Source organism: Megascapheus bottae, chromosome 7, assembly GCF_031878675.1.
Source record: "Megascapheus bottae isolate mThoBot1 chromosome 7, mThoBot2.hap1, whole genome shotgun sequence".
In the NCBI taxonomy this organism is placed as follows: domain Eukaryota; kingdom Metazoa; phylum Chordata; class Mammalia; order Rodentia; family Geomyidae; genus Megascapheus; species Megascapheus bottae.
In genome coordinates, this window is record NC_143515.1 from 23,242,924 (window position 1) to 23,256,803 (window position 13,880).

General features: G+C 42.9%; 1 protein-coding gene and 2 pseudogenes across 4 annotated transcripts in view; all 3 read left to right on the top strand.

Annotated features, from left to right (window-relative positions):
* St3gal5 (ST3 beta-galactoside alpha-2,3-sialyltransferase 5) overlaps nucleotides 1-13,880 on the top strand; it is a 55,533-nt gene that overhangs the window by 20,831 nt on the left and 20,822 nt on the right. For all 4 annotated transcript variants that reach the window (XM_090336564.1, XM_090336565.1, XM_090336566.1 and 1 more), the window contains exons 2-3: nucleotides 11,404-11,527; nucleotides 13,031-13,142. In XM_090336564.1, coding sequence (XP_090192690.1) covers nucleotides 11,404-11,527; nucleotides 13,031-13,142 — 236 coding nt within the window. The remainder of the gene's footprint in view (nucleotides 1-11,403; nucleotides 11,528-13,030; nucleotides 13,143-13,880) is intronic.
* Nucleotides 5,659-6,496, top strand: LOC150060447 (protein SET-like; annotated as a pseudogene).
* LOC150060448 (microtubule-associated protein RP/EB family member 1 pseudogene) lies at nucleotides 7,792-8,608 on the top strand (annotated as a pseudogene).

Below are 13,880 nucleotides of genomic sequence, written 5' to 3' on the forward strand. Positions count from 1 at the left end.
TAGCTACAATTTTGTTAAAAGTATAGCTATGAGGCCGAGAGTTTGGCCTAGTGGTAGAATGCTTGCCTGGCATGCACGAAGACCTGGGTTCAATTCCTCGGTACCACATACATAGAAAAAAGCTGGAAAGGGTGCTATGGCTCAAGTGATAGAGTGCTAGCCTTGACAACGCCTAAGGACAGTGTTCAAGCCCCAGGACTAGCAAAAAAAAAAAGTATAGTTGTCATCTAAATTTATGGAATATAAATGACAAGGCATGCCTGTGATTCAATGTTGATATAATTGAGCTTTTATATGTAGCCCATCCTTCACCAAACAGTATGTTAAAGACAAAAGAATGAGAACCTGCAGGTGCACCAGAAGTGATCATGGCTTTCAACTAACAGTCTTAAACTAATAGCTTTCCGTTGCTAAAATGAAATGCCTGAGATAATTTATAAAGAAGAAAGGTTAGCTGGCTGCCAGTGGCTCATGCCTGTACTCCTAGCTACTTGGGAAGCTAACATGTGAGGATTGTGGTTCAAAGGCAGCCAGGGAAGAAAAATCTCTGTGAGACTGATCTCCAATTAACCACTCAAAAACTGAAGTGGAGGGGCTGAGAATGTGGCCTAGTGGTAGAGTGCTTGTCTAGCATGCACAAAGCCCTGGGTTTGATTCCTTGGTACCACATACACAGGAAAAGCTGGAAGTGGTGCTGTAGCTCAAGTGGTAGAACATTAGCCTTGAGAAAGGTCAAGGACAGTGCCCAGGCCCTGAGTTCAAGCCCCAAGTGACAAAACAAACAATCAGAGATGGAGCTATGACTCAAAGTGGTAGAGTGCTAACCTTGAGAAAAAGAGTTCAGAGACAGTTCAAGCCTCACAACTGACCAAACCAAAAAGAGATGGGGCAGAAGGTGAGAAGGTTAATTTAGGCTTATAATACTGGAGGTTCCAGTCTAAGACTGAGTTGGCCTCTTTGCTTTGGGCTTCTAGTGAGAGTGGCACATCATGCCAGGAGCAGGAGTGTGTGATGGAGCAAATCATGAACCAGGAAGCAAAAGAAGTTGAAAATAAAGTCCCAAGATCCTCCTCAAGCACACACGCCATAGACCTAGGACTTCACCACCTCCCAAAAATTCCACCTGAGGATCGATCAAGCCTTTAACCCATCGACCTTTGAGATATACTTATCCAAATCATAACTTAAACAGAGACTTCTTCAGAGCATCTTTTTGTTTTTGCTTTCTTGCTTTATTTTTGGTGGTGCTGGGGTTTGAACTCACCTTGTTAGGCAGGTACTCTACTTCTGAGCCATGCCACCAGCTCTGTTTTGTGTCATTTTTGAAATAAGGTTTCACTTCCTGCTAGAGTGTGCTTTTGAACCTTCCTATTTCAGGCTTTCTGGCTGGCTGGGATGACAGACACCAACCTTACCCAGAAGTCCTCTGATGAAATGGCATCTTGTAGACTTTTCTGCCTGGAGTGGCCTGGAACTGCATGGCTTTCCATATGGCTTAGAGTAACAGGCGTGGAACTGTACCCAGATAGTGGTTGGGAAGAGGACTTATAAACTTTCCTGCCCATCATAGAATGGTTTTCCATTTTTAGCTTCCTAAGTAGCTAAGATTTCAGGGTGTGAACCACTGGCACCCAACGTGTCATTGCATTGTTTGGGCTTTTTATTTGTGTATTTGGTTGGAGACTGGATCTCATTGTGTAGACAAAGCTGGCCCAGCCTCAAAGTCAGCCTGACTCATTCTCCCTAATGATGGCTTGTAGTCGTGTGCCACCACATGTGACTTTAGGGCTGCCTTATTTTGTAAGTGTGCTGGGAGGGCTGCCTTCTTCTGAGGCCGAGGGTGTGGAGTACAGATGGTCTCCTTAAAAACTAGAAGAAACGAATCCCAGCCAAGGCCACGTATGGAGACTTGAAATTCCTTGGGAAGCTTGTTTCTTTTACCTTGAACAAATTCGTGTCTGAACATGACTACATGTATATATGCCTACATTTTCAGAAAACGATGTTTGCCTCTCATATCTTTCTGAGTTTAGGAATAGATTCCCCCAGTACTTTAAACAAGTGTTCCACAAACTTTACTGTTCACTTGAATCTCCTGGGAATATTATGAAAATGTGGGGCCTGAGCTGAGTGCAGTGGCTCATGTCTGTAATCCTAGCTACCTCAGTGTGGGGAGAGGGGATGGTGAGCTGTGACTCAGGATAGTTGTTTGCTGGGCTTTGGGAGAATGTTCCCTCTCCAGAGAGCTTTTGCAAAGCAGATGGAGCTAATTGAGCACAGAACCAGACTATATCTCTGATGATGCTGTAGCTGGAGCCCACAGCCAGAAGTGTTGTGAATAAAAAGACAGAAAATGCTACTCAGGAGGCAGAGATCTGAGGACCAAGGTTCAAAGCCAGCCTGGGCACTAAAGTCTGTGAGACTCTTACCTCCCATTAACCACCAGAAAACTAAAAGTAGTGCTGTGGCTCCAGTGGTAAGGGGATAGCCTTGAGCTGAAGAGCTCAGGGACAGCACCCAGACCCAGAGTTCAAGTCCCATGACCGAAGTGGGGAGGGGAAGACAGAAAATACCTTAAAGCATTGTCAGAGGAGGAACATAAAATGAAACTGGGCACTGATAACTCCCCTTTCTGTGGAATAATGATAGGAACAGCAAGCACTACCACCTGCTTTGTGCACACATCCCTGTTGTTAAGCCTCCACCTACTGTGTTGCATGTAGCCCTCACGCTCTGTGAGGTACAGAGGAGCAGAAACTGTAGTTACAGAAAGTTATACTAATTTGCTCCAGACTTCTTAGCAGCTGGAGGGGCTGAATGTAGGCATTGGTCTGTTGATTCTATGGCCCTGTACCCGCCCTCTTGAGCTCTTTTCCAGCGGGATTAGCCAAACCCACTGCTGCATGTCAGTGATGTGGGGAATAAGCAGGTGTTCCCACATACCTTCTTGTCACCTTCACCGCTGCTCCTTCCCCTGCTTCATTCTTCATTCCTGGAAGTGGCAAAAGAGAATTGTCCAATGCACCAGTCAATAGCACGGAAACAGAAACCACCACAGTTAATTCAAGCAGAAAGGGCTTTAATACCAGAGATTAATTACAAAGAAGTTGAAGGGCCCAAGGATTTCAAAGAAGGAAATGTGGGGCCAGGAGTTTGGCCTAGTGGTAGAGTGCTTGCCTAGCATGCACGAAGACCCAGGTTCAATTCCTCGATACCACATACGTAGAAAAAAGCCAGAAGTAGTGCTGTGGCTCAAGTGGTAGAGCTCTAGCCTTGAGAAAGTCCAAGGACAGTGCTCAGGCCCTGAGTTCAAGGCCCAGAGGACTGGCAAAAAAAAAAAAAGGAAATGTGAGCTAGACATCAGGTATGGGTAGTGTCCTGAACTGAAGCTGTTGCAGTGTCATGGCTACTGGCAGGCACAAAACAAGGTTTCTGTATGCTCACTGTTGCTGCTGATGTTATGTGTAGAATTTCTCCACCCCACATTGCTGCCTTAACTGCTGCTTTGGGGAATTGAAAGTTTACTTTTGTCTTCCAGTCTTTTGCTAGCACATCCCAGGATCATGATTTAACACGAAGCCAGCTGGCAAGACAGTCTGTGAAATGTAGATTACAGGTTTGGAGTTTAAGAAGCAGGCCAAGCCAGAGCCCAGAGCTAACAGGCCTTCCCAATGCACATAGATGGAAACTTAGATTCTTGCTCATCCCCTCACCACAGCTGCTTCGTTCTCTGGAGGTCCACATGGGTATGAACTGAGTGTCATTCTGGTCATAAAAACTCAGACAACTCAGTACACCTCAATTTTATGCAACTACTGTCTGCAGTAGTCTGGCGGTTCCTTCCACTTGGCCCACTATACATTAGGTAACCACAGAGTTGTTTCTGAAAGCCTTCCAGGGTCTCAGTGGTTCTTACCTCTCATTTAAGAATTCAGTAGATTCTTTAGCAAAGGTTTCCTAATAAGGTCTTCAGCACTATTGTTTGAAACTATGGGAACAGAGGGAATACAGTGATGAAGAATTCTTGCAGTCTAGAAATGATAAAATTCTTGATTCACAGAATTGGAGTTGAGGGAAAGGTTGTTTAAGGTAACAAAAGAAAGAAAAAGAAGAAGAAAGGAGTGCTTGGCTAGCAAATGCAAGGCCCTGAGTTCAATCTCCATCACTGCAAAAAAAAATAATATAAACAAGTATATCCCCTTAATGTGTATATATTTAAAGGAAGGTTTCTTTTAAACTTTCGACAATCGTATTTGTTCTTCCTCTGTCACTTTTTTCTGGGTTTGTTGTTGTGTTGTTTTGTTTTATTCTGTGCCCTCAGGCTGCCCTTCCCTCTATCCTTTCTCCACAACCATGGCACCCACCAATCTGCTCTGGATCTCTGTAATTTGACATTTCAACAATGAAGTTTATATGGAAGAATTGTGATCTAGGCCAGATTAAACAAAAAGAAAACATATCCCCAAAATAGCCAGTGCAAAAAGGGATGGAGGCATTGCTGAAGTGGTAGAATACCTGAATAGCAAGTACAAGGCCCTGAGTTCAAACCCCAATACTACCAAACCAAACAAAATGAAGCAACAACAATTTTTTCCCATTTCTTTCCAAATAATCAAATAATACAGTATCAGCTGGGCTCTGGTGGCTCACACCTATAATCCCAGTTACTCAGGAGACTGAGATCTGAGGATTGAAGCCAGCCTGCGCAGAAAAGTTCATGAGATTCTTATTTCCAACAGACTAATTTGCAAAAGGCTAGAAGTGAAGCTGTGGCTCAAATGGTAGAGCGCTAACCTTCATCAAAAGAAGCTCAGGGGGGCTGGGAGTTTGGCCTAGTGGTAGAGTGCTTGCCTAGAATGCACAAAGACCTGGGTTCAATTCCTTGGTACCACATGCATAGAAAAAAGCTGGAAGAGGTGCTGAGGCTCAAGTGGTAGAGCCCTAGCCTTGAGAAAGTCCAAGGACAGGGCTCAAGCCCTGAGCTCAAGCCCAGCACTGGCAAAAAAAAAAAAGAAGAAGCTCAGGGATAGAACCCAGGCCCTGAGTTCAAGTTTCAGGACTGGCACACACACATAAAACCAAAAGGCAACTAGCGCAGTATCATTCTTTCTAATGGATGAGTAAAATTCTGTGGTGTTCTTATGCCACATTTGTCCACTGAGGGCCATCAGGGCTGATTCTGTAATTTGGCTGTCAGGAATATGCAGTGAACATGGTTGTGCTGGTATCTGTACTATAACGTGGATTGTAGTCTTCTGCATAAATGCCCAGGAGTAGAAATGCTGGATCCTAGGATAAGTCAGCCTAGAGAGACGAAGGATACGTGTTTTCCCTTAAATGTGGAGCCCTATATGTAGATTTAACTTATAAACTTATACATTGGATGGTATGCAGGTGTATATGAATGACCTTATTAGGAAACCTTTGCTGAAGAACCTACTGATTGAAGGGAGAACTCAAATAGTGTAATTCCTTAAAAAGGCAAAATCAGCTCCTGATTGGAAGGCATGGGGCTGGGGGCAAGGGCGTGGGGTGGCAGGGTCCCCTGTGGACAGGGCAGCCTTGGGCCATAGAAAACTCTCAGCACCTGGGACCAGTTGCTCCTTCCCGTGGATGGGGATATGCCGGGTCGCCTTCGCTTTTGCATTTTCTTTAGCCATGACCTTCAAACACCAGTCCTCCATCCTGCCTCAACCGAAGAAAGCTAAACAGAGCCCTGGCCCGAAGCCTGCGGATACCTCCTCCTCTTCTGGATTGCCCAAGGGAGAAAAAGAACAGCAAGAAGCAATTGAACATATCAATGAAATAGACTTAATGAACAAGCCAGTGAGGAGATTTTGAAAGCAGAACAGAAATATAATAAACTTTGCCAAGCATTTTTTCAGAAGAGGTCAGAATTGATCGCCAAAATCCCAAATTTTGGCATAGCAGCATTTGTCAACCATCCAGAAGCATCTGCGCTGCTGGGGGAGGAGGATGAAGGGGCACTGCATTACCTGATCAGAATTTGAAAATATAAAATCAGGTTACAGAAGAGATTTTTATTTTGATGAAAATCCTTACTTGGAAAATAAAATTCTCTAAAGAATTTCATCTGAATGAGAAAAAAGTCAAAGTCCACTGAAGTCAAATGGAAATCTGGAAAGGATTTGACAAAGCGCTCCAGTTAAACACAGAATAAAGCCAGCAGGAAGTGGCGGCATGAAGACCCAGAGAGCTTCTTCCCTTGATTCGCTGACCACTCAGGTGCTGGTGCAGAGGAGATGGGAGAGTCATCAAAGACCACAACCGGCCAAACCCATTGTAGTACTACCTGGTTCCTGACGTGGATGATGAGGAAAGAGAAGAGGGTGACGATGACGATGAAGAGGAGGAAGGATTGATGAGGAAGGGGATGAGGATGAAGGGGAAGAAGGAGAGAAAGATGAAGAAGATGACTAATAGAAAACACTGATGGTTTCCAACCTTTTTTTTTTTTTTTAGTATTTTCTCCAGATCCTGGGTGCAAGTTGCAGTCTTCTCCCCCTCTGTGCTCAGTTACCCTATTCTTGAGGTCTCAACACCATGGTTCTCAATTTATTGGGATGGGAGGAGTGGGAAGAAATACCTTGCTCAGAATACAATGGGAAAAGAATCCCACATACCTGTGTTCTTTTTTTTTTTCTCTTTTTTTCTTTTCCACTCTTTTTTTTTATTGTAATTAGTAAAAGGGTTACATGATATTTGCCAGATAGAAGGTGCATTAATTCACATACATTGATACCCTTTCACCACATACCTGTGTTCTAAATTCATTTTTATCCCTTTCTGTCTCGACAATAACTGTACAGAATCAACACCACTATCACTTGCTCTGTGGGAAAAGAAAAGCCTCCAGTTCCTTTGCTCTGCCGGAGGCACCAGGCCCTGTGAAGTAGTGCATAGATTCTAGCTTTTTTCTTCTTTTCTCTGTATATTGGGCTCAGAGATTACACTGATTACACTGTGTCTATGTGAATATGGACAGAGTTAGCATTACCAACATGTATCTGTCTACTTTCTCTTGTTTAAAAAAAAGAAAAAACTTTTAAAAAATGGGGTTATATTGTTGTCCTTAATGTACTATGTTATCTCTCATCTCTTTTGCTGTCCCTTGGTTATCTCATATTGTTATAGTATCTCACTTTGTTATCTGATATATTGGATATATTTGTATTTGGTTATTTGAAATTGGATAGGGAAGGGGGGAAAACAAGATGAGGGGTGGCGGGGAGGGAAATGGGGACCAAGACATGAAAAAGGGTATCAATGTATGTGAATTAATGCACCTTCTATCTGGAAAATATAATGTAACCCTTCTATTAATTACAATAAAAATATATGAAAAAATGGGGTTATAGAAGGTCAGCAGAGGGTGGGTTTGAGATGTTTGGGTGGGTTACGTGGGCATTTTGACAGCATGGCTTCTCCTTTGGCATGTGTAATTGTGATGTTAATGGATATTGCAGTTTCAGAGGACACTTTAAAATAAAATTCTCCTAAAGATGACTTGAGCCCTGCCACTATGGGAGATCAACCGACCCTGTAGAATCTTACTCGTAACTTTCTCTGTTGTACTTTTGTTCATTTATTTTAAAATTTTCTTTTGTTTTCACTGCAAAGGAAAGATGATGCTCAATTTTAAACGTTAAAAAAAGTTGCTTTTTTACGTTGGCTTGTCATGGGGGAGTGTGTGTGGTCATCACTAGGGCTGGGTTGCATGGAACCTGAGCCGGGCACCGGTAGTGGACACGGTTCCGCGGAGAGCCAAAGATGGCAGTGAACGTATACTCCACCTCAGTAACCAGTGATAACCTAAGTTGACATGACATGCTGGCCTGGCTCCATGAGTCTCTACGGTTGAATCTGACAAAGATTGAGCAGTTGTGCTCAGGTGCTGCCTATTGTCAGTTTATGGACATGGTATATTCCCTGGCTCTATTGCCTTGAAGAAAGTGAAATTCCAAGCTGTTAGAACTTCAAAATATTACAAGCAGGTTTTAAGAGAATGGGTGTTGTCAAAACAATTCCTGTGGATAATTTAGTTTTAGGAAAGTTTCAGGATAATTTTGAATTTGTCCAATGCTTTAAGAAATTTTTTGATGCGAACTATGATGGAAAAGACTAGGATCCTGTAGCTGCCAGACAAGGTCAAGAAACTGCTGTGACTCCTGCCCGTGTTGCTCCTGCTCTGAATAAACCCAAGAAACCTCTTGGCTCTAGCGGTGCAGCTCCACCAAGGCCCGTTTCAATACAGAGACCTACTGTGACTCCTAAGGCTGGCCCGGGGATGGTGTGAAAGAATCCTGATGTGGACAACGGGGATGATGAAGCAGCCGAATTGATGCAGCAGGTTGAAGATTTGGAGAAAGAGAGACACTTCTACTTCGGAAAGCTAAAGATTTGCCAGTTGCTAAGTTGATTTGCCAGGAGGATGAGGAGGAAAATGACACTGTACTGGAGAGGATTGTAGACATTCTCTCTGCCACAGATGAAGGCTTTGTGATTCCTGATGAAGAGGGCCCACAGGAAGAGCAAGAAGAGTATTAACAGCCTGGACCAGCAGATCAGCATTGAATTCTTCACTCAAATCATGTATTTAACTGTAAAATTCTCCCTTTTATTATCCCTAGGGGATTCACTGGTTTCTTTTCATAAGCAAAAAGTACCTCTTCTTAAGAGTGCACTTTGCAGAAGTTTCACTCCTTTTCCAATAAGTTGAGTTAGGAGCTTATACCTTGTAGCAGAAGCAGGATTAACATCTAGTTGGTTCACCTGGGAATAGAGAGGCTGGCCATGGGACTCAGTGTGTAGATACTGGTCACGCTGATTGCTGAAGAAGGTGTTTGGTGTAACACTGAGGTGGCACCCTCAGTAGAGACATGTAAAGACTGAATTGAATTTTAAGCTAATGTGAAAGGTTGGCAAAGAACGTTCTAATAAATAAATGCCTTAAGAGTATTTAAAATATGCTTCCATACTTCAAAATAGAAAACATAATGTGACAGGAGATACTATGTGTCTGACTTGTGTCTGGGAAGGAGGGGCCAGACTTAGGGACCTTTGGAGCTTGCTGTCTCAGGCCTCTGTAGGGCTGCTTGAATCCTCACAAGGCCACATCTTTGGCCCCAAAGTGAAGTTTAAAAAATTGCTCTGTAAGGTCATTTGGTGTCATCGCCAGATGCATCCCTGCTATAAGCAAGTGGCACAGTTGCCTGGGTGAATAGCTGCCCTGAGATGGTTTGAGATAAAGACCCAGATTTTCACTGAGCAGTCCTGATTTTTCCACTGATCCTTGAAATTGCTTTGTATTATTCTTTCTCTCTCTTTCTTTCTTTCTTTCTTTCTTTCTTTCTTTCTTTCTTTCTTTCTTTCTTTCTTTCTTTCCTGGAAATCAGATAGGCCCAGTTTTGGGGGTGGGGGGTTTTGTTTTTTAAAATCTAACAACTACTTTTGGAGTCTTGCTCACATCTCTGGGATTCAAATGGGGAGTTGCGTCCCATTTTACTGGTTTTTAAGTTTACATTGAACATGTTTCTCTTCTCTGCTCCCTTTGTCCACTGGGGGCTCCTCTTTGGCTCCTTCCTTTTGCTGCTTAGTGTTGGAAGTAGAGCAGGCAGGTGATCATGCTGCAAGTTCTTGCCGGACCTCTGGCAAAGGGAGTGATCACTGACGGCCATCGTTACCTTGGGATCTACAAGGCTGGGGTGTTTTCCATATCTGCTGTTCACAGCTCTCCACTGTTATCTGGATACTTTGCCAGTGCACTAATGTCTTTGGAGATAAAATTCACTAGTGTGTTATAAATGTCAATTTTATTTTGCAGAAAATACAGTACTGTGTCTGAATTAATTATTAATATTTAAAAGATTTCATTCCTCCTTCCTCATTTGCTTTGCCCATGGCCTGCCTAGTCAGTCCCTTTGTTTGGCAGAATTCTGCAAAATGTGTTTCACCCACTACTGAGATTGTTTGGTCCCTGATGTGTTTGTATTGGTTTGTTTCTGGTGGTAGCTTGTCCTAAAATGTGTGTAGAAAACAAGGTATTTTATGATAAAATTGTTGTGTAGTGCATGTTTTGTGTGGAATTCGGAGGGAAACCCAGATTCATTGATTAACAATGCCAAAAATGCAAGTAACCAGCCATTGTTGAAAGGACAGTGGTGCTCTTTCTCTTTTGTGGCCTTTTAGACTTAAGTTGCCCGAAAATTCTGTTTTATTGGGAACCCATTTTCAACCTGGTCTTTCCTGACAGGGTTTTTTTTTTTCTACTTTAAACAGTTTCTAAATAAAATATTTTTTTTTTTTTTGCCAGTCCTGGGCTTGAGCTCAGGGCCTGAGCACTGTCCTTGGACTTTCTCAAGGCTAGAGCTCTACCACTTGAGCCTCAGCACCACTTCTGGCTTTTTTCTATGTATGTGGTACCGAGGAATCGAACCCGGGTCTTCATGCATGCTAGGCAAGCACTTTAACCACTAGGCCAAACTCCCGGCCCCAGAATATTTTATTTCAAGAGAAAAAAAAGTTGCTTTGTAAACAAAAGGTGCATGGTATCCTTAATATGTGGATATTAGATCCAAATAGTACAAAAGCGATGACTCAAATTTGGGTACCCAATGTTATGAACATGGTCTTGGAGATATAAACATAACTACATAGACATAAAAATCTAGCCCAGGCTGTGTTTGAACTGGGATTCTCAGATCTCAGTCTCCTGAGTAGCTAGGATTACAGGTGTGAGCCACTAGTGCCTGGCTCATAAGACTTATTTCTCATTGACTAGTCAGGAATGGCCAGAAGTATGGCTGTAGCTCAAATAGTAGAACACTAGCCTTGAGCACAGAGGCTCAAGAATAGTGCCCCGGCCCTGAGTTCAAGCCTCAGGACCAGCAAAAGTCTCTTTAAGGCCAGGCACATTGGTCACATCTGTAATCCTAGCTACTTAGGAGGTAGGAATAGGAGAGTTGAAATAGGAGGGTTGTGGTCTGAGAACAGTTCAAACAACAACAACAACAAGCACACGACTCTGTCTGAAACAGTAACTAAAGCAAAAGTGCTAGAAGGGTTGGGTGCTCTTAGAAGACTGCTATTTGAGGAGTAAAGAGCAAAGCCAGCACAGGCAGAAAAATCTGTGAGACTCTTTAACTCCAGTTGACCAGCAGATTGCCAGTCTGAGGGTGTGGCTCAAGTGGTAGAGTACCAGCCAGAGCAAAATGTCAAGTAAGAGGCCCCCCTGAGTTCAAGCCCTAGAGCAGGGAGACAAAGAAAAAAAGGTGAGAGTGTGAATAACATGCTTGCCTGGAAAGCACAAGTTCCTGAGCTCAAAATCCTACCCAACACTTCCCTCTTTTTCCCTGCCATGGTCCTCATCTCCTCTGTCCACAGAAATGCCAAGTGAGTGCAACTTCGTGAAGCTGAGAAACGATTGCTCAAGACCCCCCCTGCAATGGTACACTGGAGCCCCAAACAAGATGAGAAGACCCAGCTTGTTGTTAAAGGACATCCTCAAGTAAGTGCCAGCCTCCGGGCCTAACGTCCCCCTTTAGGCTGATGGCATGCAACTGGGAACAATGCAGTGAGAACCCCAAAGATGGCCGCGGCTGGAAAATCATATTTGGTCACAGGATTATTTAAAGGCTTATCATGGTTCAATGTGCAGACGAAGTCATTTATGTGCACATCTATATTTGGTGGAAGCACAGTGCCTGGCTCATTTTCTGTTGCTGAGTTTGGATGTCCCGTAGCAACTTCCAGCACCCTGTCTTTTGTGCCATTATTTAACAAAAGGTTTTCTCCCTCAGCTAATTTAAGTTCCCTACTATTAAATATTGAATACTAAAACATAGGATAGTCCAGTCACCTACTAGCCTAATATGTGGTAGGACTAATAAAGGGGGAACTTGTCCAACCCAGTAAACAAAAAAATTCTATAGGTGTCTGAAGATACAAGTTACTTATTTGGGGCAGTACAGGAGTAAGAACTCAGGGCCATCTACTTACCAGGCAGATGCTGTATCACTTGAGCTTCCTCCTAGCCATTTAGGATTTTAGATATTTTTCAGGAAGGGTCTTGCAATTTTTACTCTCAGAGTTGACCTCAAACTGTGATTCTCCTGATCTCCAGCTCCCTGAAGTCAGGGATTACAAGAGTGAATTACTGCCTCCAGCCTTTTATCTTTAGCTAGAGTTAGGTGTGGTCCTTGTACTAGTCCTTGGAAAGCTAAGGCAGAGGGATCAGCTTGAGTCTGAAGTTGGTCATTAGTGGGTTTTAGGCCACACTGGACTACATGAGCCCAAGGCTTCCTGCATGCTAGGCGAGCACTCTACCACTAGGCCATGCTCCTGGCCCCAAAATCTTAAGATAAAAAAGACAGAAATCTACCCTTGAAACCTGGTATCCAACCTCAGATTACTAATTTTAAAGCATGCGTAAAAGGGAAAAGGTGAGAAAAGGAAATTTGTGTAAATACTTCTATCACATTCACCTTTTAGTCATCAGCACCTACTTTTTAATGTCTGCTGCATGCCTGGCACTGTTCTGGTTGCCAGCTATAAGGCAGCAAACGAGACCAACCAGGGTCTTATGTTGCTTGAGGTATGGACAGGGCATACCCAGGCTAGGAATTATAGCACATATAAGAGCCTGTTAGCACTGGTGACTCATGCCTATAACTGACTGACTATTGTAGAGAAGTAAAAAAAATTGAAGTTCCTATTTTGTGGTTCAAATCTATTATTTGCCCCTTTTTTTCAGTCCAGTAATCCCATTATGATGTAGATTTTATTATGGCATTCTTATATATTTACTTACTTATAGCGAAGACATCCATAAATGGACCATTGTCTTGTCAGGAAATGGAACATTCCTTTGACCCTCAGGTGACCTTAAAGGTTAAACCTTGATGCTTCAAGTCAGGCCCATTGCATTAGAATTGTGTTTCTACTTCAGGTTTTTTCCTGTGGGCATTCACATGACAGCATCATCATATACATGATGTATTCTTTCCCCCAGATGTACGTTGCTGGTGTTTGGAGTGTGGATCCTTTATATCCTCAAGTTAAATTACAGTTCCGAAGAATGCGACATGAAAAAAGTGCATTATGTGGACCCTGACCGCATAAAGGTTAGATGTGGTTTAAATTAAAACATTTCCAAGAACACCCTTAAACTATAATATGAACTTTAATGTAATGGAAGTTTCCAAAGGAGAGGAAAATAACCTCATCTCAGCATTCCAAAACCAAAGAGAAACCCCCCAACACAAAGCAACTAACTCACCCAGCTACCACCATGGTTGGTCTCCATTTGCTACAACTGTGGTGTGGTGACGTGGGTCCCGCACAGCACACGTGGCGTTCTTTTGTCCTGATGCTGCCTGTGGACTTGTTCTTAAAAAATGAGGAGAAAACTTTTACTGTGACTTGCCATTTCTTGGGCTTTATTTTTATGTTTAGTGATGTTATATGGGGGCCTGTGGTATGGAGCTGTGGTAAAGCAGTTTTTTGCTGTGTGGAAGACCCTATATTTAAGCCACATCAGGGCACAAAAGAGGTGAGAAGGTCTTTTTTATTTGTTTTTGTAAATTAGTGACACATGCAGATTCCAATGATAATTTGAGTGATTAAGTTGTCTAACAGTATTCAGCTCAGGATGAAAGAAGTAATTTTTCTTGGTGGTGCTTGGGTTTGAACTTAGGACTTTTCACTTGCTAGGCAAGTGCTCTATCACTTGAGCCAGGTTATCAGCCCTGAGGTAATTTTTAAATAAGGATGGCTCTCTGTATCTTTTTTTTTTTTCTAAATCAGCATCCTGAGAGAGAAACACACCAGTGTCATCTCCACCAAATGCTTTTTAAATTCAC